Raw genomic sequence first — 25,619 nt, 5'->3', positions numbered from 1 at the left:
ACGCCGGCCATCCCATGTGGTATGTCCGACGCTAACGTGAACAATTTGTGCAATTTTTTTTCTTTTTTTTTTCCTTTTTTCTTCTTTTTAAAAGAAAATTTTATATAAATGCAAAATTTGTTAATGTCAACCACACCCGGCGTCCATGTCAATATTTATGGCCAATTTTGGCCGGAATGACTATATTGGCAAATCGTTAAATAGTTTAGGACTAAATTGGCCAAATTAAAAAGGTTTAAGACTAAATTGACGTCCGTACAATAAGTTTAGAGCTTTTTTGATAATTTTCCCGATATAAATTTGATTGCATTCAATTGAAAAAGGCAAAATAATGCTATCCCCAATATATCTAATTAAAGCAATTCTAATTACATAACTAAAGCTCAAGAAACTTGAGTGCGAAGTTGTTTTTTATAGATATTTATTCATCATTAATAACTCTCGAAATCCAGGTAATTGATATATTAGTTATATTACTACATCAATGCCATACGCTACCTTTGATCCTTTGTCTAGGTTTGCTTGAGCATTTGAGGAAACATGCATAATGGGAAACGGTGAACAACTGCTGCTATTATGGCAATGTGAGCTATAGATTGGAAGAATAGTGCCGGCACGAAACTCCTTCCGAGATCTGAGAAACTCTTTCGGTAGATGAGAGTCTTGGACGGATCGTGAAGATAGAACCCTTGATTCTCTACATTGTAGATTTTTTGAGCCCGAACATATGTATGATTTTGAGAGTTGGAATTGCTTATTCTTTTGCGCTTTAGCACCGTCTCCGTGTGAATGGCCGTAGGAGCCATTCAGATTCCAAACCAGAGCCACATCCATCATTATTGGTTCAAATTTTTACTCAAGGCTCATGGAAGAATCCCATGCATTAGGTAGAATGTTCGCATGAAAATTTCAGCGCCGATATCAGTGCTAGTGATGGAAGAACTCAATAAGTAGTGGTGGCATCGATGCACCCAATTCATAAACGACATAGATATATGCGAATACGAGCATCTACATCATTTTCTCGACCACCCTTTATTGTTCCACAAACCTATGTACAGATCTTGCCGGCAGCTTCTGGTCTACACAGGAGTGTTACGACAGTGGAAAGCCCAAGTCAGTCAACGTAATAAACGGATGCAAGTCAAGAAATTAAAGAGGAGAGGGGGACCCAAACTGAGGTTCCATTTTTAGTGGAGTCTTGTCTTGTGCACGGCCGGTGGCCATCCCTATTGGAGACCCCCCACCCCCCCCCCCCCCCCCCCATTAATCACGTACATATAAAGTGCATATGGAAAATTTACACCCAAGAATTCAAAAGATGTCAATCATGTCATCTCACATTGGTCCTTCTTTCTCCTCTCTCCACGTTTCTTCCACACTCTCCACGTGATCGTCGGGTCCACATCCCATCGACAAAGAAATCCATCTCTCTCTCCCTCCCTCTCTCTCTCTCTCTCTCTCCTTCCCTCTCCATCACTTCCTTCTGATACACCATCTTTCTTCTTAGTTTCTTCTTCGTTCTTTCCTCCTCCCTTCTTCTTCTTCTCCCTCTTCTTTCTTCACGGCCCCGCGACGATAGTAAAATTTGATGTAAAATTTTGAGGAAGAGTATCAAGAATTAAAAACTAGAAAAACGAATGACACAAGGTACATAGGTGTGGAATTGAGAGGAAAAATCATGTCCCTCTCAGCTTGTGAGCAATGGAAACTTGGGTCTTCATATGTGGTGGACCATCAACAAGAATATGAACAATCGATAAAACAAAATCAATGGAGTCGAGAATGTTATAGTAATAGCGAATAGGACCCAACAGAGCATCTCCATTTCTTTCTAGCAAGATATCATCTTAATTGACAACCATTATCATTAGCTATCGACATGACATCGTTTCATATTTTTTGAAAAGTTTTCTTAAATAAGTAAGTTTTTCATATTTTTTCATATTTATGATGTTAATTGGTTTTCTTTTTTTTTCAAGATGACATGGAAGCCATCTTAAGAATATGTGCAGATCTTGAATCGAAGTGAATTAATGTGAATTAAGAATGGAATGGATTTTGATTATTAATGATTGCACACATTCAATTTGAAGGAAAATAAAAGTTAAGAAATTTAAAGAATTATCCACTCTATGCTATTATTATTGAAGAAATTTCTCAAGAAGACGCTAGAGCAAAAGATTTGAACTTTATCATTGACTAATATCTTTGGAGGTAATCTCAGGAGACTTCAAAGTCACCGAAAACAAAAGTTGGTAGGGCTCACCGGGAACGATCATAGTTTAATTGATGTGACCTTTGGCTGTTTTATTCAAGAAAGTAATGACCAAGCCAAGATTTGATCGACGGTGAGTGAAACTTTTGGCGAAATATGGAGTCTATTTTTTATTTTTACTTGAGAATTTTGAGTGAAGTTATATTATTTAGATGAAAAAATTATCAAAACAGTTCAAAACTTATTATATATATATCAATTTAATTCCAAATTTTTTCAATTTTATTATATCATTTTTCTCGTCAATTTACGCCTGAAAATATTGACACAAAGGTCTAGCCACCTCCGGTTGTTTTACGTGGCATAATGGAAACTGGCGTGGAAAAAGTTAAGTGAAACGGCATTTTTTTGAGTAAATTTTCTGAAATTTCTTTTTTGGCCTTTCTTTTTATTTTCTATCCATTTCCCCGCAACTGTTCATCTTCTTCTTTGGGTGCTCATCCGACTTAGCCATTAATTCTCTCCTCTAACACTCTTGGCCTTTGGACAAGCGAGTTAGCTTCTCAAACTCTTGCTCTGTTGATTTCGTAACAGCTCACCGAATTTTGTTTCATCGGGCTGATTCGTGCCCGCGATGCGTGCTTTGTGTGTTCTAGAATCGCACCGTATCTCGTCATCATTCGCCGACCCTCAGTTTTGCGATTGATCGGGGCGGGTCGGAGAACGATTACTTCGTCAAGGTCTTCTGCTTGAAGATATTGAATTCGAGAAGAATCATCTGGTCGGTCTGCCTGTATGGATTTTGTTGCTGCTTCGGAGTTTGACTTGATTTAGGTTTGAAGTTCCTTGCGGTTCTTGTCACGAATTTGGAGTAGAGATGTTTGTCGAGGGATCTTCTTAGTGATAAGGTGGGTCCTCCGGCATTCCAGACATTTTGATACGGCAAAATGTATGGTCTCTTTAACGCAGAAGTAGATTCACTGAAGAAGGACGCGTAAGGAAGAAGATGAACAGCAGCGCAGAAAAAATATAGAAAAGAGAAAAAAAAGAAGGAAATAAAGTAAAAAAGAAATAAATAAATCAGAAAATTCCGTAAAATCTGCAAAAGGACGTCATTGTCCGTTATTTCTTCCACGTGCCGGAGCCACGTTTGCGGATTCTGCCTGCAATAAGTTGGAATGACTATAGAGGATTTCGTGAAAATATTTAGGCTAGGTAAAAATAAATAATTCATGATTGAATTGATATTCGTATAATAAATTTATGATTGAATTACTAATTTTCTTCTATACAATGAGTTTAAGAAAATACATGTATAATCCGAAATTTTGTAGAATTTGTTCTCGATTCTTCATAGAAATATAAACAAGTATAAGGGCAAGAGAGTACTTTTTTTATGATTCTTTGTGATAATTATGTAAAAATATATATTTTAAAGCTATACCTTTTCCATTAAAACATTCAATTAAGTAATGTCGGCTTCATCCCTATTTAAATTGTTTCTAAAATGAAAAGATATACCTAAACAAGTACCTATTTTGCATCCAAAACCTATATAAAGTGTTCATTGAAAATCACAATTTCTTAGATTAAAATAGTACGAAGAAAAAGATAATAAAATAGACTTGTCAATACATATAAAGTAAGATGACACTATGTCATCAGATTACATCTTTGTAAGTTTACATATTTGCCCATTGAATACAACATATTGCAATTTACCCAAAGCAAACTGACATGGAATTTGATAGAGTTTTTTCAAAAAAAAAAAAAGGTTGGAGCATTAAACTCAAGACGAGATTAACTTTTATGTAGCAGACATTTATTTTTTCTTATATCTATATAATACTTAAAAGAAAAGAAATTGGGGAAGGGGGCGCCTCTCCCTTCCCTCCGTGGCCGGTGTCGAGTATACAAGCCAGGTTGATGAAGTTTCATTAAAGTACTCTGAAGTTCTACAAACCCGCCAATTGAATCACCGTAGTAGAGTCATAATTTTTACGAGGAAATTGTAGTTTTGCGATCTTATTGCTCGTCAGTAATTTCATGTTATTCTTAAACAGAATATGAGGTCTTTCAAGTATAAATTACACAGACTTGTTTCATTCAAGATCTTCATTTCCATTTTTTATAAAAGTTGTTTCTACATAGACAGATGGTGTCCACTTTGTAAAACGTATACATAGATGTCTTCTCTGAAAATTATTTCCATAGTTGAAATCAGCAAGAAAGTCATAGGCTGGTAATAGCACCTCAAGTAGCGAGATCACAAGTTATTATTAGCATTTTAATTGGGATTACCCTAAATCATGTAATGACGAAGGAAAATTCTCTATGTTAGTCACTTTTCCCACCGTTTTTGTCCTTACTCTCTTGCCAATTTGTTTGTCCTCTGAGAAGAAGGATGAAAGAGAGTACAACCCTATGAAATACAATAACACAACATTAACCTTAGAGCTAGGAAAGGACAATCTCGAAAGTAATCCCTGTGGAGCTAAATTAGCCCAAGTCCCTCCCGACATAATACTAGATTATCGGCATATAACAAAATACACAATGCTATTCTTATCAAACTGTGCATGATTCTCTAAACAATATCGCTATCTCCAAAAGGAAAACTAGCAGAAATTATTTGTGTGCTTGATGAAGCTGAAAATGTTTCTAGTTCCATCTCGGCTTTATCACTATTGACTGGCTCATCTGGCGGGTAAATAAGCGGTTTTGGAGGCATTTGAAGTTTACCGATATCTCCTTCAAGCATCTCTAGGACTTTGCTCATTGGGGGCCGATGGTCAGGGTTTAATTGGATACACCAAAGTGCAACTATGATCATCTTTTTCCTCACCATCCTTTCCTCTTCTTCAACTTCTTCTATTTCAACAGTTTCTCCTTCATTGACTTTGTCATACACCCACAAGGGAAAATAAATTTGGCTTGAGCGTTCTGCATTTGCATTTATATTCTTCCTTCTACTTGCCATTTCCATGAGCAACATCCCGAAGCTATAGACATCCGCTTTGTAAGATACACCACCAATGTTTTTGTAGAACAACTCAGGCGCCATATATCCCAAAGTTCCTCTTGCAGCAGTCAACGAGACTATGTTATGATCAGTAGGATAAAGTCTCGCTAGTCCAAAGTCAGAGACTTTTGGAGTGAAATTTTGGTCTAAAAGAATGTTGTGAGGCTTGATATCAAAGTGTAGTATTTGCATGTCACACCCACGATGTAAGTATTCAATCCCCCTCGCCACCCCAAGAGCGATCTCATATATTTTTTTGTAATCCAGAAACTTATCATCTTCATCAGTGAAAATGTGCTTATCCAAAGATCCATTTGACATGAGATCATACACGAGAGCTTGTTTCGAGCCTTCAAAGCAAAAACCAACGAGTTGCACTACATTAACATGGTGAATTCTTCCAATAGTAGCCACTTCACTGATAAAATCTTGGCCATGGGCCTTGGACTGCTTCAAAATCTTGACGGCCACTTCATTGCCGCTTCTGAGCGTTCCTTTGTACACAGAACCATACCCCCCTTCACCTAGTTTGTGCTTGAAATTCCTGGTGATCTTCTTAATATTCGAGTAAGAGTACCTTATGGGTAAGAAATTGTTTTGAGCTTGTAAAAATTCTTCAATGTTCTTGTCCATTGCTAAGTGCCTTCTTCTGTAGTTGTAGATTAGAAATACCACAACAAATGGCATCCCGATTGCGAATTTCGCTGCACAGAAATACACTGAGGGAATTTTGATAGGTTAGAATATATTTTCTTTAATTTTTGTGAAAACAAATCATTTCGGCTTACCTAGTAGAGACGTAACATTCCTGGATATATAATTTGCAAAATCCCTGACACCTGTGGAAGGAATGGAATGACGTGATAAGGACTTGAAGAAAAAGAAGTTTGGAAAACAAAACTCTCGAGGACACAGAGTAGTAGCAAACTTCTTTGTATAAGTTCAATTTTATGCAAAAGAAAATGAGAAAGTGGGATGCGTGCATCTGCAAATCAATGGAAATAATACGCTTCTTCGTCTCACATAGATGATAGATGATACAAGTAACTCCATTTGCTTTGTTAGCGGTCAATGAATATAGAGAAATAGCGATTTCCTATTTTAATCAATAATTTGTTTCCTCTTATTGATATATGAATACAACTTTTTAAGGAATTTGCTAACGAGTGTCCTTCAAATTATTAGATAAGTGACTAATTAAGGAACTAATTAGGAAAATAAGATAATTTGAACTCTACGCCAACAGAAAAAAAAAAACTAGTCATGTGGCTGCTAGCACAATAAACCATTTTTTTCGCATAGGGAGTTCTAGCTTTTATGTGGAAAGGAATTGTAATCTAGGCACATTTATATGTGCAAATGGGTCTGTTTAGGATGACTTCTACTGTCACTTTTTTTTTTTTGCCCATCTTGCAACTCCAACAATTTGATTTTAATATGTAATGCAAAGCTCTCGAAACCTTTCAAATACACAAATGTTGCCATATACTAACACGTAAATTTTGTCATAATTTTCTTGGATTTTAAATATATCTTTCATTTTCCAGTTTTGAAGAGAAGGTAGCAAGCAAAAGAATGTTCAGAATCATGCAAAATTGTCGTAAAATTTGATTGCCAACCGAAGCTTACCGAAGCGGTAGCCCTGGAATTCGCAAGAAGCCTGACCTGTCCAGATGCTATAGATATCAAAATAGCAAAAGAAAGTTCCCTTCGATGAAGTAGAACCAAAGTAGGGAGTAAATCCACCAAAGTAGAGAGTAAATCCATCGGCCATGATGTTATGGATTAGCTCGTAGTTGTAGGAACTAATATTAATCGTCTCAAAAGGGCCAAAATTAGGTGATACCCACGTCCACCTGCTAATGGTGCAAAAATTCCGAACATCTGACGCTTCTGGATTGAGCAAAGCATACAAATTCCAAGATGATGATGTGTTGGAAGAATAGGACCCATCAACGCATGAATTGGTAGAGATGTAAAATGGAGAACTAACCGACTTTGAGCAGTTTACAATGACTGATGTACTGCTACCAACCACGTCGTACCTGAAGTTATACAGCACCTCAGAGTGATGGGGTAGAGATGAGCAGTTATCCTTTTGCAGCCCGTCATCGACCAATTTGAATTGTTGGGCGGAATAATCGATAGATCGCACAAAGAATCGGCCACCATGAAAATATAGAACAGTGCGATTATCTTCACAAATCAGCTCGCTCTTTGGGTCACCGCATTCCTTTAGATCACTCTTCAGTCGAAACGGATGACTTATATTGCCAATATCGCCACAGGATGAAGCAACACATCGCGGATTACTTGATCCAGCATTGCTAGTCGTCGCTTGGAATAGAACAAGAACGAGCAGCAACACTTGACAGATATTCGTGGAGCTGAGAGCAGTAATCATGTTTCTGTTTGTCTTTGGGCAAAGAGAAATTGGTAAAGAATTGCTTGGGGTGTGTGTGTGGAGGAGAGGCGCCATATAAAAAGATTGAAAAGAGACTACAGCGGATATATGACATTTACACCCATTGGAAATTCAAAAGATCTTAATTCACATATGATCTCTCTTTGTCCTCTTATCGCCATGTTTCTTCCCCTCTCTCCACTTGATTGTTGGGTCCCGCATCGCATCGACAACCAAATCCCATCTGTCTCGCACTCTCCCCATCACTTCCTGATACACCATTTTCTTCTTTTTTTTACTTTTTCGTTTTTTTTTAAATTATCAAAAAAATCATAAACTTATTACAATTATACCAATTCACTCATAAAATTTTCAATTTGATCAATTTTTTTTGACAAAATTTTTTTGGCCAATTTAATTCTAAACCTTTTGACAATTTGCTAAAGTCCATCCGGTCAATTTTGGCCGAAAATCGCTAACGTGAACACTAGCCATCCTACGAGGCGCCGCCAGCGCTAATGTGGACAATTTTTATAATTTTTAAAGATTTTATGAATTTTTTTCTCTTTTTTTCTGTGTTTTCATTATGTCCAGCAAGGTCGGCCTCTACACTGGATTTGGCGAGGGTCGAGCCTCATTGGCCATGGGCAAGGACGAGAGATTCGTGAGATTCCAACTGAGACTGAGTTCTTCTTCATTCAAATCGAAGCAGCCAGTGCTCAGATCGTCGTTGATTTCGTGGTCAAGGAGTAATCTTCACGGCAAGAGGGTCGTCACTCATCGAATCGAAGTTGTGCCCAAGAGAGGGGCTGCTCTAGTGTTTTGCATCAATTCGCAGCAAGTGCAAGCGGACTCAAAGTTTGCCCTTTTCGCATTTAACTCGTTGTTTTGGTATTTGGGTTACTTTTCTGCAATGGGGATCGTTTGCCAGTGGCTGGGCAAGGCACGACCTTGCCAATATGGCCAGATCGTCACAATGAAAAAGCATAAAATAAAAAAGGGAAAAAAAATTCATAAGTTTTGGTTGGTGTGTGTGGAGGAGAGGCACTATACAAGAAGATTGAAAAGTGACTGGATGATCCTTCTTCGATTGGAGACTTTGGAGTCGCCTTGTACCGTAGAAAAGCCCAAGTCAGTCAACGTAGTAAACGCATGAAGTCGAGAATATTGAAAATTCAAAAGATCTTAATTCACATGTGATCTCTCTTTGTCCTCTTATCTCCGCGTTTCTTCCACTCTCTCCACTTGATTGTTGGGTCCACATCGCATCCAACAAACAAATCCATCTCTCTCCCTCTCTCCCCATCGCTTCCTTCTGATACACTGTCTTCTTATTTTCTTCTTCGTTTTTTACTTCTCTTCAACATCTTCTTTCTTCACCGCACGAATCACGATCATAGGCAAACCACCAGCACCAGCCGCGCATCCGTCGCACCTAGCCATGCTGCCACTGCTGCATCGCCGACCTTGCTAGCCATTAATCATGCAATAACTTGAAAACTAACGGGCTATGTAATTTAAGTCTTAACGTCAAAATAAGATTACATGATTCAATCTGAGTGACAGTATCTACTCTGCAGGAAGAACTAGCAGCCAAGAAATCTTTTATGAATGCAAAGATAACTCATAAAGCGAAAACCCATTAGCATCTTAATCATAATTTGTGAAAGTTAGTATCTATTGTGACTATAACCTATCTATTAATATTGAAACTCCTATGCGTGAAACTGAACTAATAACACCCAATAGGTTTTTCAAAAATACAAAAAGAGTTTGGACAGAGTTGGGATCTACCTCACCCTTGGTCAGAATGTTCAAGTTAAGGTGTCAATAAGCGCACCAACTGATGGGCCTGTCGAGTGCCAATGGGGAGCTCAAGATCGACGATGCAACTAAGCCGAGACACATCCATCACAATCTAACCTCCATCACAATCTAACCTAGGTTTCCAGAGGCCGACGAGAGAAATCGAACCTACAACTTTCGTCTCGCAAATCAAATTATAAACCACTCGACCAACTACCAAACTAATAGCCATATCCAATAGTTAGTTTTGAGGCATATTATCAAACAATTTTGTTTTCCATTATTTGCTCTTAAGATTTTTACCCAACAACTCCTTTTTCCTTGAAAACTTTCGTCTCACGCTTCAAGGATGTCCTATCCTCCGACCACTTGCGTATAATCGGATCAGTATAGATAAAAGTCCTCCTCGGACAATTATATTAGACGCCGACATTTCGTATGCATTAGAGAAGAAAAAAATCAATTTTTGTTTCTATTTCCATTCCGAGATTGTTAACTGCCAATGTGGGGGATAGATAAGCAGTTTCGAAGAGATTTGTAGCTCATCATTATGTCCCTTCAAGCATTTTTTAAGGCTTTGCTCATTGAAGGTCGATGGTCAAGATCCGATTGTATATGCTCCAAATTGCAACTCCGATCATCCTCCTCACCCCTTGCGAAGTTCCTCCCGTCATTGACTCGGTCATGTGCCACAACGGGAAACGAATTTGGCTCGAACCTTCTAATATCGCATTTATGTTATCATTCTTCCAGTCATTTTCTTTAGCAAAGCGGCAAAACTGTGGATGAGAGATGCCACCAACGCTCTTGTAGAACAACTCAGACATCGTACATCGAAAAGTTTCTCTCGTTGGACAGTGTCGTGGTTTGAGAGTTGAAGTTTTGCAAGTCCAAAGTCGGATTCTTTGGGAGTATAATTCTCTGTCTAGAAGGATATTGTGAGGTTTAATATCAAAGGATTGAATTTGACTTGGGCAAGATTGGTGTTGATCTTGGATCGTCGTGGCCCAGGCTTGCACAATTTGGTTTTGGGCCAATGGGCTCTCAATCTGATTGATTTTTCCATTCTTTTTTAATTTCCATTTTTCGCTTTGCAAATGCGAAGATCATTCGATTCAAGAAAATTTTGTCGACGAATGTCGGTGCGATGACGAAGAGAATTCCACGCATTTAATTCTCCTTTTTTCTGTCTATTTTCTTGAATTGTATATTTGTTTCTAATTTGAAAGACTCAATTTTCATCGCCTCTTTGTAGAGACATTGCACATTGATAATATCCAGTTGATAGTGTGAGAAGATGAGTTCGAGGGGATTCGTTGACTGGTCACTACTAGTGTGTTGACTTATTAGCTAGGAAAAGAACCTGCACAGATGATTTTGTTATCTTCAGGTTTGGCCCTTTCTCTGTGCTTTGATGTTTTGGAATAGCAGGCAGCCATATGCTGGTGCATCTGCTTTCTAGGACTGATCTACTCTCTGCTCGGTTACGCGTATTGCATTTAGCGGCACACTTAGGATCTGAGTGATTAATCTATCAATCGCACTATCTCAGATGATTTTATCAGCAGCAGATTGATCAAGGGGTGTTGGTTATGCCCCAAGCAGTCCTCGTTTATTTACAAGCTATGGAAGTTTAAGGAAATGCAAAAATAGAAAGCAGACGTTGCAATGAACTTTCCTCTGTGGTAGCCTTTCTTCACGGGCGATATACGCACCACCTTCTGGTCGAATTGGTGACGAAGAGTAGGAATGGGGCTTCCCTGTCAACATCTGAATTCTGATGTAGTGTGGCTTCAAGTTGCAATTTTGCTCATGAATCACGAGAGTGAGAAAAGGAGAAAATGTTGTTATTCAAAAGTGAATCCGAATGCTTGCTGAATTTCGAGCCCCTGTAGCTCTTTGACATCAGAGCGCGTGAAGTAGAAGCAGCCAAGAGTACCCTCAGCTGCTGGAGGGATCGCAAGTCGCGCATTTGCTCGGTTTTTGGCTCCTAGTTTGAGGCATCATGCCGCCAAGCTCAGTTGGACTTGAGGTTGCTCGGCCATGAATTAAGATTCCTAGTATGTTGGGGACATGGATGCTCATTGAGTTTGCAGAAGCTGGATTAGCTCTTCTGGTCATGATGGTAATGTGATGATTGATTGTGGGACAAAGTTTCATGTGGTACACAATTCTTTTTTGTGTTGTTTTCGATGGCTTTGTTTTAGTCTAAATGAGAATTCTGAAATCTAATTTCTTATACTGCAGAAGATTTCAGCATAAATTGCACAAATTTTTTTCTTTCTTTTTTTTTGGTCAGAAAAGCAGCACTTTCAATCATAAAGAAGAAATTTGTGAACGCAATCCAGCTTCAGAAAATCAGCCCAATTCCAAAACAAAAAAGACCAACTTTCACTTAAATCTCAAATCTACCCCGAACAATTTGAAAATTTCACATCACAGGGGGCCAAATTTGGGACTCGAGTAAAATTTTATGCTTTTTATTGAGACAAAAAAAAAGTCCGGGGCATAATTATCGCTCAAGGTAAAGTTGGTGCTTTTTTTCTTTTGGAATTAGCCCTCTCACAATCAAGAACTGATCTGTCGCTGCCTCTTGAACTCAGCATAAGATCACTTGGGAGATTCCTGCGGTTATCACCGAAGCCCAATCTCTTCTTCAGGCTTTTCGTCATCTTAAACTGGGCCCTGGCCCATATTAACAGAGAGCCCAATAGAGTTGTGGATCGGGTGGTCAAAGCCCAAAGAGCTAATAGCTTGCCCACGATGCTAGATCTACCACCCTCCCCCGGCCCTATGAGAACTCCTTTGTTCTGAAATTGCACAAATATAAGTTATTGGTTTTCTGGCCCAAAAAAAAAACTTAATTATTTTCATTTGATCAGTTTTTGTTTTTGGGCGCAGCCCATTATAGAAAACACACGCAAATCATCATGCAAGGAATTTCGGCAGTAAATTTAGTCCTAAACTTTAAATTCGTTCAGTCCTAAACCATTTGACAAATTATCAATATAATCCTTCCAGCAAATTTTGGCTAGAAATTATTAACGTAGACGTCGGCTGTCCCACGTAGTGCGGCCGACACTGACATGAACAATTTGTGCAAACTTTTTCTTTTTTCTTTTTCCATTTTTCTTCTTTTCTTCTTCTTTTAAAAAGAAAATTTTATAAAAATGCTATTTTTGGCCAATTTTGGCCGGAATGACTATATTGGCAAATAGTTAAATAGTTTAGGATTAAATTGGCCAAATTGAAAAGATTTAAGACTAAATTGGCATCCGTATAATAAGTTTAGAGTTTTTTTTGTAATCTTCCCGATATAAATTTGATTGTGTTCAATTGAAAAAGGCAAAATAACGCTATCCCCAACATATCTAACTAAAGCAATTCTAATTACATAATTAATGCTCAAGAAACTTGAGTGCAAAGTTGTTTTTTTATATATATTTATTCATCGTTAATAACTCTTGAAATCCAAGTAATTTATATATTAGTTATATTACTACATCGATGCCATACGCTACCTTTGATCATTTTGTCTAGGTTTGCTTGAGCAATTGAGGAAACATGCATAATGGAAAACGGTGAACCACCGCTGCTATTGTGGCAATGTGAGCTATAGATTGGAAGTATAGTGTCAGCATGAAACTCCTTCCGAGATCTAAGAAAATCTTTCGGTAGATGAGAGTCTTGGACGGATCGTGAAGATAGAACCCTTGATTCTCTGCGTCGTAGATTTTTAGAGCTCGAACATATGTATGATTTTGAGAGTTGAACTCCTTATTCTTATGCGCTTTAGCACTGTCTCTGTGTGAATGGCCGTAGGAGCCATTCAGATTCCAAACCAGAGCCACATCCATCATTATTTGGTTCAAATTTTTACTCAAGGCTCATGGAAGAATCCCATGCATCAGGTAGAATGTCCGCAGGAAAATTTCAGCGCCGTTAAGAGGGAGACATATCAGTGCTAGTGATGGAAGAACTCAATAAGTAGTGGTGGCATCGATGCACCTGATTCATAAACGACATAGATATATGCGAATACGAGCATCTACATCCTTTCCTCGACCATCCTTTATTGTTCAACAAACCTATGTACAGATCTTGCCGGCAGGTTCTGGTCTACACAGGAGTGTTACGACAGTGGAAAGCCCAAGTCAGTCAACGTAATAAACGGATGCAAGTCAAGAAATTAAAGAGGGGGACCCAAACTGAGGTTCCATTATTAGTGGAGTCTTGTCTTGTGCACGGCCGGTGGCCATCCATTAATCATTACACGTACAGTGCATCTGGAAAATTTACATCCAAGAATTCAAAAGATGTCTTCTCACATCGATCCTTCTTTCTCCTCTCTCTCCACATGATCGTCTGGTCCACATCCCACCAACAAAGAAATCCATCTCTCTGTCTCTCTGTCTCTCTCTCTCCAACACTTCCTTCTGATACATTATCTTTCTTCTTAATTTCTCTTTCGTTCTTTCCTCCTCCCTTCTTCTTCTTCTTCTCCCTCTTCTTTCTTCACCGCCCCGCGATCATAGTAAAATTTGATGTAAAGTTTTGAGGAAGAGTATCAAGAATTAAAAACTAGAAAAACGAATGACGCAAGGTACATTGGTGGGAATTGAGAGGAAAAATCATGTCCCTCTCAGCTTGTGAGCAATGAAAAGTTGGGTCTTCATATGTGGTGGAGCATCAACAAGAGTGTGAACAACCGATAAAACAAAATCAATAGAGTTGAGAATGTTACAGTAGTAGCGAATAGGACCCAACATAGCATCTCCATTTCTTTCGGGCATGATATCATCTTAATTGATAACCCTTATCATTAGATGTCGGCATAACATCGTTTCATATTTTTGGAGGAGTTTTCTTAGATAAGTAAGGTTTCCATATTTTTGAAATATTTATGATGTTAATGGGTTTTCTTTTTTTTTTCAAGATGACACGGAAGCCATCTTAAGAATATGTGCAGATCCTGAATCGAAGTGAATTCATGTGAATTAAGAATGGAATGGATTTTGATGATTATTGATTGCACAAATATAAGTTATTGGTTTTCTGGCCCCAAAAAAAAAACTTAATTATTTTCATTTGATCAGTTTTTGTTTTTGGGCGCAGCCCATTATAGAAAACACGCACAAATCATCATGCAGGGAATTTTGGCTGCGAATTTAGTCCTAAACTTCAAATTCGTTCAATCCTAAATCATTTGATAATTTGTCAATGTAATCCTTTAAGCAAATTTTGACATAGACGCCGGCCATCCCACGTGGCATGTCCGACGCTGACGTGAACAATTTCTGCAATTTTTTTTCTTTTTTTTTCCTTTTTTCTTCTTTTTAAAAGAAAATTTTATAAAAATGCAAAATTTGTTAATGTCAACCACACCCGGCGTCCACGTCAATATTTGTGGCCAATTTTGGCCAGAATGACTATATTGGCAAATCGTTAAATAGTTTAGAACTAAATTGGCCAAATTAAAAAGGTTTAAAACTAAATTGATATCCGTACAATAAGTTTAGAGCTTTTTTGATAATTTTCCCGATATAAATTTGATTGCGTTCAATTGAAAAAGGCAAAATAACGCTATCCCCAATATATATAACTAAAGCAATTCTAATTACATAATTAAAGCTCAAGAAACTTGAGTGCGAAGTTGTTTTTTTATAGATATTTATTCATCATTAATAACTCTCGAAATCCAGGTAATTGATATATTAGTTATATTACTACATCAATGCTATACGCTACCTTTCATCCTTTGTTTAGGTTTGCTTGAGCATTTGAGGAAACATGCACAATGGGAAACGGTGAACCACTGCCGCTATTGTGGCGATGTGAGCTATAGATTGGAAGAATAGTGCCGGCACGAAACTCCTTTCGAGATCTGAGAAACTCTTTCGGTAGATGAGTCTTCGACGGATCGTGAAAACAGAATCCTTGATTCTCTGCGTTGTAGATTTTTTGAGCCCGAACATGTGTATGATTTTGAGAGTTGGAACTGCTTATTCTTTTGCGCTTTAGCACTATCTCCGTGTGAATGGCCGTAGGAGCCATTCAGATTCCAAACCAGAGCCACATCCATCATTATTTGGTTCAAATTTTTACTCAAGGCTCATGGAAGAATCCCATGCATCAGGTAGAATGTTCGCAGGAAAATTTTAGCGCCATTAAGAGGGAGACATATCAGTGCTAGTGATGGAAGAACTCAATAAGTAGTGGTGGCATCGATGCACCCGATTCATAAACGACATAGATATATGCGAATACGAGCTTCTACATCTTTTTCTCGACCACCCTTTATTGTTCAACAAACCTATGTACAGATCTTGCCGGCAGGTTCTGGTCTACACAGGAGTGTTACGACAGTGGAAAGCCCAAGTCAGTCAACGTACTAAACGGATGCAAGTCAAGAAATTAAAAAGGGGGACCCAAACTGAGGTTCCATTATTAGTGGAGTCTTGTCTTGTGCACGGCCGGTGGCCATCCCTATTGGAGACCCCCCCATTAATCATTACATATACAGTGCATCTGGAAAATTTACACCCAAGAATTCAAAAGATGTCAATCATGTCATCTCACATTGGTCCTTCTTTATCCTCTCTCTCCGCGTTTCTTCCACACTCTCCACGTGATCGTCGGGTCCACATCCCATCGACAAAGAAATCCATCTCTTTCTCCCTCCCTCCCTCTCTCTCTCTCTCCCTCCCTCTCCATCACTTCCTTCTGATACACCATCTTTCTTCTTAATTTCTTCTTCGTTCTTTCCTCCTCCCTTCTTCTTCTTCTCCCTCTTCTTTCTTCATGGCCCCGCGATCATAGTAAAATTTGATGTAAAGTTTTGAGGAAGAGTATCAAGAATTAAAAACTAGAAAAACGAATGACACAAGGTACATAGGTGTGGAATTGAGAGGAAAAATCATGTCCCTCTCAGCTTGTGAGCAATGGAAACTTGGGGCTTCATATGTGGTGGACCATCAACAAGAATATGAACAATCGATAAAACAAAATCAATGGAGTCGAGAATGTTATACTAATAGCGAATAGGACCCAACATAGCATCTTCATTTCTTTCTAGCAAGATATCATCTTAATTGACGACCCTTATCATTAGCTATCGACATAACATCGTTTCATATTTTTGGAGAAGTTTTCTTAGATAAATAAGGTTTTCATATTTTTGAAATATTTATGATGTTAATTTGTTTTCTTTTTTTTCAAGATGACACGGAAGCCATCTTAAGAATATGTGCAGATCTTGAATCGAAGTGAATTCATGTGAATTAAGAATGGAATGGATTTTGATTATTAATGATTGCACACATTCAATTTGAAGGAAAATAAAAGTTAAGAAATTTAAAGAATTATCCACTCTATGCTATTATTATTGAAGAAATTTCTCAAGAAGACGCTAGAGCAAAAGATTTGAACATTATCATGGACTAATATCTTTGGAGGTAATCTCAGGAGACTTCAAAGTCACCAAAACCAAAAGTTGGTAGGGCTCACCGGGAAACGATCATAGTTTAATTGATGTGAGTAATGACCAAGCCAAGATTTAGATCGACGGCGAGTGAAACTTTTGACGAAATATGGAGTCTATTTTTTATTTTTACTTGAGAATTTTGAGTGAAGTTATATTATTTAGATGAAAAAATTACCAAAACAGTTCAAAACGTATTATATATACCAATTTAATTTTAAATATTTTGAATTTTATTATATCATTTTTTCGAACAATTTATGCCTGAAAATATTGACATAACGGTCCAATTATCTCCGATTGTTTTACGTGGCATAATAAAAACTGGTGCGGAAAAAGTTAAGCGAAACGGCATTGTTTTGAGTAAATTTTCTGAAATTTCTGTTTTATTTCTTTCTTTCTTTTTATTTTCTATCCATTTCCCCGCAGCTGTTCATCTTCTTCTTTGGGTGCTCATCCGATTTAGCCATCAATTCTCTGCTCTAACACTCTTGGCCTTTGGACAAGCGAGTTAGCTTCTCAAACTCTTGCTCTGTTGATTTCGTAACAGCTCACCAAATTTTGTTTTATCTTGCTGATTCTTCGTGCCTGCGATGCGTGCTTTGTGTGTTCTAGAATCGCACCGTATCTCGTCATCATTCGTTGAAGCTCAGTTTTGCGATTGATCGGGGCGGTTCGGAGAACGATTACTTCGTCAAGGTCTTCTGCTTGAAGATATTGAATTCGAGAAGAATCATCTGGTCCGTCTGTCTGTATGGATTTTGTTGCTGCTTCGGAGTTTGACTTGATTTAGGTTTGAAGTTCCTTGCGGTTCTTGTCACGAATTTGGAGTAGAGATGTTTGTCGAGGGATCTTCTTAGTGATAAGGAGGGTCCTCTGGCATTCCAGATATTTTGATACGGCAAAATGTATGGTCTCTTTTAGGGATGTCAAAAGAACCCGCTCAAACGTGACCCGACCCGACTCGACCCGATCCAAACACGAAATTTTCTTATTGGGTCTGGTTGAGTCTTAACTTGTTTGTGTAACAATAAAAAGAATTGAATATTGTTTGGATTTATTGGGCTTAGGTACCCAGGCCCAATCCAAACGATAAGCCAACCCAAACAATAACCAAAACCATTAAGATCCATCCTCCCCAGGACCCTACCGCCGACTTCTTCTTCCCCGAGTTCCGCCGCGCCGCCGCCGCCGGCAACATCACCCTCAGCGGCCTCGCCAAGATCAACGGCCGCGGCGTCCTCAAGCTCACCAACGAGACGACCTGTTTCTACCCTAGCTAGGCGGTGGAGGATTTCATCCTTCTGCCGGAGACCACGCTGCCCGACCAGATCTCGCGGCCGTCGCGCACCTCCGGAAATACCGCATCATCCTCGAGTTATGCACAGCGAAATCATCGACCGGCGATAACAATGCCGCCGCCGCCGTCTCTGTACCTGGGAACCACCATCGCAAGCGGTCCAGAGACGCCATCGGCGACGACCTCTTGAGCGGCGATCGCTTCTCGGCGACTCACGATCCTCGCAAGATGACCAAGGCGTCGCCGTCTCGCGGGCACGAATCGGAGATCGACCCTTTGATTTCCCAACATGTATGTAACGACCCTTCTTTCCTCCTTTCCTTTTTCAAATTTTACCTTTTCTTGTCGTCCTCGTCGTCGTCGTCGTCAGTTTATGTTGTTTCGACAAGTTTTTGATGGACTGATTAGGGTTTATGACTTGGTTCTGGGATTTCCAAAAGCAAAACCCTGACAACTTTGTTCTTGACTTCTTTACAGACGCAGGAGCTGGCCAAAAAAATCAAGGAAAAAGACCAAGAGATTGCGAAGATGGGGCAATTGAATCGCCTCCTCTGAGAGCAAGTGAAGTCCCTGTTGTCGGAGAACCGCATCTGGCGAGGCCTTGCCCAGGACAACGAGGCTGAAGCCGATGCCCTCCATTCCAAACTCGAGCACACCTGCGGCGGCGGCGGTGGGCTCGTCGTCGACACGGAGTCCTCCTACTGCGGTAACAACGATGTCGGGACGGCGGGCTCAGAAGGTGGCGATGCCGCAGCGGCGGTTGAATCACTTAGGCTGGGGCGGTGGTGCGCGGGGTGCTGCTGGGAAGATGATGAATTCGGGATCCGCAACAATGGCGTCTCTCTCTCTTTATCTCTATCTCTGAATTCATTGTTTGAAACACAAAACCCAACCCGCCCCGACCCGACATAATCCGGCCCGATCGTGTAGCTTTATCTTGTTCGGGTCTTGTCTCGGGTCGAGTCGAACACATATGTCCAATATTTGGATCGGGTCGGGTATCATGAAAATCCGACCCGACCCATTGATACCCCTAGTCTTTTTAACGCAAAAGTAGATTTATTGAAGAAGAACGCGCAAGGAAGAAGATGAACAGTAGCGCAGAAAAAATATAGAAAAGAGAAAAAAAAAAAAAGGAAAAAAGTAAAAAAGAAATAAATAAATCAGAAAATTCCGTAAAATCTGCAAAAGGACGTCATTGTCCGTTATTTCTTCCACATGCCGGAGCCACATTTGCGGATTTTGCCTGCAATTGGTTGGAATGACAATATCGAATTTCGTAAAAACATTTAAAATTATATTGATAAAAATAAATAATTTATGATTGAATTGGCATTTGTATAATAAGTTTAAGACTAAATTGCTAATTTTCTTCTGTACAATGAGTTTAAAAAAATACAAGTATAATCCAAAATTTTGTAAATTTTGTTCTCGATTCTTTATAGGAATCTAAACAAGTATAAGGGCAAGAGAATACTTTTTTTTTATGATTCTTGGTGATAATTATGTAAAAATATATATATTTTAAAGCTATACCTTTTCCACTAAAACATTCAATTAAGTAATGTCCGCTTCATCCCTATTTAAATTGTTTCTAAAATGGAAAGATATACCTAAACAAGTACCCATTTTGCATCCAAAACCTATATATAGTGTTCATTGAAAATCACAATTTCTTAGATTAAAATAGTACGAAGAAAAAGATAATAAAATAGAATTGTCAATACAGATAAAGTAAGATGACACTATGTCATCAGATTACATCTTTGTAATTTTACATATTTGCCCATTGAATACAACATATTGCAATTTACCCAAAGCAAACTGACATGGAATTTGTAGAGTTTTTTCAAAAAAAAAAAGGTTGGAGCAATAAACTCAAGATGAGATTAATTTTTATATAGCAGACATTTATTTTTTTCTTATATCTATATAGTACTTATAAGAAAAGAAATTGGGGAAGGGGGCGCCTCTCCCTTCCCTCCGTGGCTGATGTCGAGTATACAAGCCAGGTTGATGAAGTTTCATTAAAATACTCGGAAGTTCTACAAACCCGCCAATTGAATCACCATAGTCGAGTCATGATTTTTAAGAGGAAATTGTAGTTTTGCGATCTTGTTACTCGTCAGTAATTTCATGTTACTCTTAAACAGAATATGAGGTCTTTCAAGTATAAACTACACAGACTTGTTTCATCCAAGATCTTCATTTCCATTTTTCATAAAAGTTGTTTTTACATAGATAGATGGTGTCTACTTTGTAAAACATATACATAGATGTCTTCTCTGAAATTTATTTCCATAGTTGAAATCAGCAAGAAAGGCATAGGCTGGTAATAGCACCTCAAGTAGCGAGATCACAAGTTTTTATTAGCATTTTAATTGGGATTACCCTAAATCATGTAATGACGAAGGAAAATTCTCTATGTTAGTCACTTTTCCCACCGTTTTTGTCCTTACTTTCTTACCAATTTGTTTGTCCTCTGAGAAGGAGGATGAAAGAGAGTACAACCCTATGAAATAGAATAACACAACATTAACCTTAGAGCTAGAAAAGGACAATCTCGAAAATAATCCCTGTGGAGCTAAATTAGCCCAAGTCCCTCCCAACATAATACTAGATTATCAGGACATATAACAAAATACGCAACACTATTCCAATCAAACCGTGCATGATTCTCTAAACAATATCGCTATCTCCAAAAGGAAAACTAGCAGAAATTATTTGAGCACTTGATGAAGTTGAGAATGTTTCTAGTTCCATCTCAGCTTTATCATTGTTCACTGGCTCATCTGGCGGGTAAATAAGTGGTTTTGGAGGCATTTGAAGTTTACCAATATCTCCTTCAAGCATCTCTAGGACTTTGCTCATTGGAGGCCGATGGTCAGGGTTTAATTGGATACACCAAAGTGCAACTATGATCATCTTTTTCCTCACCATCCTTTCCTCTTCTTCAACTTCTTCTATTTCAACTGTTTCTCCTTCATGGACTTTGTCATACACCCACAAGGGAAAATAAATTTGGCTTGAGCGTTCTGCATTTGCATTTATATTCTTCCTTCTACCTGCCATTTCCATGAGCAGCATCCCGAAGCTATAGACATCCGCTTTATAAGATACACCGCCAATGTTTTTGTAGAACAACTCAGGCGCCATATATCCCAAGGTTCCTCTTGCAGCAGTCAATGAGACTATGTTATGATCAGTAGGATAAAGTCTCGCTAGTCCAAAGTCGGAAACTTTTGGAGTGAAATTTTGGTCTAAAAGAATGTTGTGAGGCTTGATATCAAAGTGTAGTATTTGCATGTCACACCCACGATGTAAGTATTCAATCCCCCTCGCCACCCCAAGAGTGATCTCATATATTTTTTTGTAATCAAGAGACTTGTCATCTTCATCAGTGAAAATGTGCTTATCCAAAGATCCATTTGACATGAGATCATACACGAGAGCTTGTTTTGAGCCTTCAAAGCAAAAACCAACAAGTTGCACTATATTAACATGATGAATTCTTCCAATAGTAGCCACTTCACTGATAAAATCTTGGCCATGGGCCTTGGACTGCTTCAAAATCTTGACCGCCACTTCATTGCCGCTTCTGAGCGTTCCTTTGTACACAGAACCATACCCCCCTTCACCTAGTTTGTGCTTGAAATTCCTAGTGATCTTCTTACTATTCGAGTAAGAGTACCTTATGGGTAAGAAATTGTTCTGAGCTTGCAAAAATTCTTCAATGTTCTTGTCCATTGCTAAGTGCCTTCTTCGGTAGTTGTAGATTAGAAATACCACAACAAATGGCATCCCGATTGCAAATTTCGCTACACAGAAATACACTGAAGGAATTTTGATAGGTTAGAATATATTTTCTTTATTTTTTGTGAAAACAAATCAGTACGGCTTACCTAGTAGAAACGTAACATTCCAGAATATAGAAAATGCAATTGCCCCGTCACCTGCGGAAGGAATGAATGACGTGATAAGGACTTGAAGGAAAAGAAGTTTGGAAAACAAAACTCTCGAGGACACAGAGTAGTAGCAAATTTCTTTGTATAAGTTCAATTTTGTGCAAAAGAAATTGAGAAAGTGGGATTTGTGCATCTGCAAATCAATGGAAATAATACGCTTCTTCGTCTCATATGGATGATAGATGATACAAGTAACTCCATTTGCTTTGTTAGCGGTCAACGAATATAGAGAAATAGTGATTTCCTTTTTTAATCAATAATTTATTTCCTCTTATTGATATATGAATACAACCTTTTAAGGAATTTGCTAACGAGTGTCCTTCAAATTATTAGATAAGTGACTAATTAAGGAACTAATTAGGAAAATAAGATAATTCGAACTCTATGCCAAAAAAAAATAACTAGTCGTGTGGCTGCTAGCACGATAAACCATGTTTTTTTCGCATAGGGAGTTCTAGCTTTTATGTGGAAAGGAATTGTAATCTAGGCACATTTATATGTGCAAATGAGTCTGTTTAGGATGACTTCTACTGTCACTTTTTTTTTTCCTTTTTTGCCCATCTTGCAACTCCAACAATTTGATTTTAATATGTAACGCAAAGCTTCCAAAACCTTTCAAATACACAAATGTTGACATATACTAACACGTAAATTTTGTCATAATTTTCTTGGATTTTAAATATATCTTTCATTTTCCAGTTTTGAAGAGAAGGTAGCAAGCGAAAGAATGCTCAGAATCATGCAAAATTTTCGTAAAATTTGATTGCCAACCGAAACTTACCGAAGCGGTAGCCCTTGAAGCCGCAAAAAGCCTGAGTTGTCCAGATCATGTGATAGAGATCAAAATAGCAAAAGAAAGTGTCCATCGATGAAGTAGAATAAAAGGTGAGAATAAATCCATTGGCCATGATGTTATGGATTCGCTCGTAGTTGTAGGAGCTGCTCGGAACCTCCCATTTGGGTACCCACGTCCAACTGTGAATGGTACAAAAATCCCTAACATCCGATGCTATAGGTTCGACCACAGCATACAAGTTCCAATTCGATGGTGTGTTGGAAGAGTACGACCCCTTAATGCATAAATCGGTAGAGATGTAGAATGGAGAGCTAACCGGCTTTGAGCAGTTCACAATAACCAATATACTTTGGCCGTACATGCTGTATGAATCATTTTGATAGTAAGTGGTAATGTACCTATACCCAAACAATGAATGACGAGGGAGAGACGAGCAGTTATCCTTTTGCAGCCCGTCGTCAACCAATGTGATTTCGTAACTGTTATAATCGATAGACTGCACATAGTATCGGTCATCAAGCAAGTACAGAACAATGCGATTATCTTCACAAGCCAGCTCAAATTTCGAGACACTGCATCCTTTTGGATCGCTCTTCAGTCGAAACGGATAACTTATATTTCGAATATTACCACAAAACGAAGTGCACTGTTGATTACTCGGCTCAACACTGCTAGTCATAGCTAGAAATAGAACAAGAGTGAGTAGCAACACTTGACAGATATTCATGGAGCCGAGAGCACTCATCATGCCTCTGTTTGTCTTTGGGCAAAGAGAAATTGGTAAAGAATTGCTGGTGGGTGTGGAGGAGGCGCAATATAAAAAGATATGAAGAGATTGGACGATCCTTGTTTGCCTGGAGACTTGGGAGTTGCCTCGTCCTATATAGAAAAGCCCAAGTCAGTCAACAGAAAAAATGGCTGGAAAGTCAAGAAATTAAAGGAGGTGGACCCAAAACGAGGTTCCATTACTAGTGTTGTGTTGGTCTTTCTTCTCCGCGTTTCTTCCACTCTCTCCACATCCCATCGACGAAGAAATCCATCTCTCTCCCTCCTCCCCAGCTCTTCTTTCTGATAGACCATCTTTTCTTCTTAGTTTCTTCTTCGTTCTTTCCTCCTCCCTTCTTCTTCTCCATCTTCTTTCTTCATCGCCCCACGGTCATAGTAAAATTTGATGTAAAGTTTTGAGAAAGAAAATCAAAAATTAAAATCTAGAATAACGAATGAGGCAAGGTACATAGGCGTGGAGTTGAGAGGAAAAATCATGTCCCACTCAGCCCGTGAGCAATGAAAACTTGGTGTGCTTCATATGTGGACGAGGATCAACAAGGATATGAACAATCAATAAAACAAAATCAATCAAGTCGAGAATGTTACGGGAGTAGCGAGTAGGACCCGACAGAGCATCAACGGAACAAACGGATGCAAAGTCAAGAAATTAAAAGAGCTGGACCCAAACTGAGGTTCCATTATTGGTGTCGTGTTGATCTTTCTTCCCCTCTCCACTTGATCGGTTGGTCCACATCCTGTCGACAAAGAAATCCATCTCTCTCCCTCCCTCCCCGTCACTTCTTTCCGATACACCATCTTCTTCTTAGTTTCTTCTTCGTTCTTTCCTCCTCCCTTCTTCTCCATCTTCTTTCTTCACCGCCCCACGGTCATAGTAAAATTTGATGTAAAGTTTTGAGAAAGAATATCAAAAATTAAAATCTAGAATAACGAATGAGGCAAGGTACATAGGTGTGGAATTGAGAGGAAAAATCATGTCCCTCTCATCAGCCTGAAGCTCAGTTTTGCGATTGATTGGGGTGGATCGGTGGGCAATTACTTTGTCAGGGTCTACTGCTTGAAGATATTGAATTCGAGAATAATCATCTGGTTCGTCTGTCTATATAGATTTTGTTGCCGCTTTGGAGTTTGACTTGATTTTGCGGTTCTGGTCATGAACTTGGAGTAGGGATGTTTGTCGAGGGGTCTTCTTAGTGATAAAAAGGGTCCTCTGGCATTCCAGACATTTTGATACGGCAAAATGTAAGGTCTCTTTAAAGCAAATTTAAAAGAGACGGAATGGATGATCCTTGTTTGATTGGAGACTTGGAGTCGCCTTGCACCGTAGAAAAGCCCAAGTCAGTCAACGTAATAAATGGCTGAAGTAGAGAAAATTGAAAGATCACCTGCAGTTACAGCGGATCTACGACATTTACACCCATTGAAAATTCAAAAGATCTTAATTCACATATGATCTCTCTTTGATCTCTTATCGCCGCGTTTCTTTCCCTCTCTCCACTTGATTGTTGGGTCCGCATCGCATCAACAGCCAAATCCATCTCTCCCCCTCTCTCCCCATTGCTTCCTTCTGATACACCATTTTCTTCTTATTTACTTCTTCGTTTTTTTTGGAAAATTACTAAAAAAATAGTAAACCTATTATAATTATATCAGTCTTAAATCTTTCAATTTTGCTAACTTAATTCTAAACATTTTGACAATTTACAAATTCAGTCCATCCAATCAATTTTGGCCGAAAATCATTGACTGGAATGCTAGCCGTCGTGCGAAGCACCATTGACACTAACATAAACAATTTTTATAATTTTTTAAATTTTATGAATTTTGTTCTCTTTTTTGTGT

General features: G+C 38.6%; 4 protein-coding genes across 5 annotated transcripts in view; all 4 read right to left on the bottom strand.

The window, feature by feature from the left end:
* Window positions 1–24,246, bottom strand: part of LOC115686101 (rust resistance kinase Lr10-like) — a 35,438-nt gene extending 11,192 nt beyond the window's left edge. The window contains exon 1 of one of the 2 annotated variants that reach the window (XM_056304185.1): window positions 23,941–24,246. In XM_056304185.1, the coding sequence (XP_056160160.1) occupies window positions 23,941–24,071 (131 nt within the window). In that variant the 5' untranslated portion in view covers window positions 24,072–24,246. The remainder of the gene's footprint in view (window positions 1–23,940) is intronic. The other variant, XM_056304188.1, reaches the window with a different exon arrangement.
* LOC115665762 (rust resistance kinase Lr10-like) lies at window positions 4,488–23,947 on the bottom strand. Its single transcript, XM_056304189.1, has 3 exons — window positions 22,977–23,947; window positions 6,029–6,079; window positions 4,488–5,959 (listed from the first exon to the last, which is right to left on the bottom strand). The coding sequence occupies exons 1-3, from the start codon at window positions 23,737–23,739 to the stop codon at window positions 4,806–4,808; spliced, it is 1,968 nt and encodes a 655-aa protein (XP_056160164.1). The 5' UTR covers window positions 23,740–23,947; the 3' UTR covers window positions 4,488–4,805.
* LOC130135335 (uncharacterized) lies at window positions 6,161–7,744 on the bottom strand. Its single transcript, XM_056304191.1, has one exon. The coding sequence runs from the start codon at window positions 7,717–7,719 to the stop codon at window positions 6,826–6,828; it is 894 nt and encodes a 297-aa protein (XP_056160166.1). The 5' UTR covers window positions 7,720–7,744; the 3' UTR covers window positions 6,161–6,825.
* LOC115667973 (rust resistance kinase Lr10-like) lies at window positions 20,755–22,963 on the bottom strand. The gene is made up of 2 exons (XM_056304190.1): window positions 22,133–22,963; window positions 20,755–22,063 (listed from the first exon to the last, which is right to left on the bottom strand). Exons 1-2 carry the CDS (start codon window positions 22,326–22,328, stop codon window positions 20,910–20,912), a joined length of 1,350 nt encoding a protein of 449 aa, XP_056160165.1. The 5' UTR covers window positions 22,329–22,963; the 3' UTR covers window positions 20,755–20,909.
* Window positions 24,247–25,619: the final 1,373 nt, after the last annotated feature.

This window comes from Syzygium oleosum, unplaced genomic scaffold (genome assembly GCF_021117445.2).
Source record: "Syzygium oleosum isolate NSW1041296 unplaced genomic scaffold, Sole_v2.1 Sole_v2.31, whole genome shotgun sequence".
NCBI lineage: Eukaryota > Viridiplantae > Streptophyta > Magnoliopsida > Myrtales > Myrtaceae > Syzygium > Syzygium oleosum.
The sequence above is the reverse complement of the archived record's forward strand: the minus strand, read 5'-3'. Positions and strand labels throughout refer to the sequence as shown.

Bases quoted from the DNA above. Each gene is read 5' to 3' on its own strand.
- LOC115667973 (XM_056304190.1), bottom strand. From the start codon at position 22,328: ATGCACAAATCCCACTTTCTCAATTTCTTTTGCACAAAATTGAACTTA. The intron at 22,064-22,132 runs GTAAGCCGTACT...AAATTCCTTCAG, and splicing joins GAATGTTACGTTTCTACTAG to TGTATTTCTGTGTAGCGAAA.
- LOC115665762 (XM_056304189.1), bottom strand. From the start codon at position 23,739: ATGATGAGTGCTCTCGGCTCCATGAATATCTGTCAAGTGTTGCTACTC. The intron at 6,080-22,976 runs GTAAGTTTCGGT...TTCCTTCCACAG, and splicing joins CTTCAAGGGCTACCGCTTCG to GTGTCAGGGATTTTGCAAAT. The intron at 5,960-6,028 runs GTAAGCCGAAAT...AAATTCCCTCAG, and splicing joins GAATGTTACGTCTCTACTAG to TGTATTTCTGTGCAGCGAAA.
- LOC130135335 (XM_056304191.1), bottom strand. From the start codon at position 7,719: ATGGCGCCTCTCCTCCACACACACACCCCAAGCAATTCTTTACCAATT.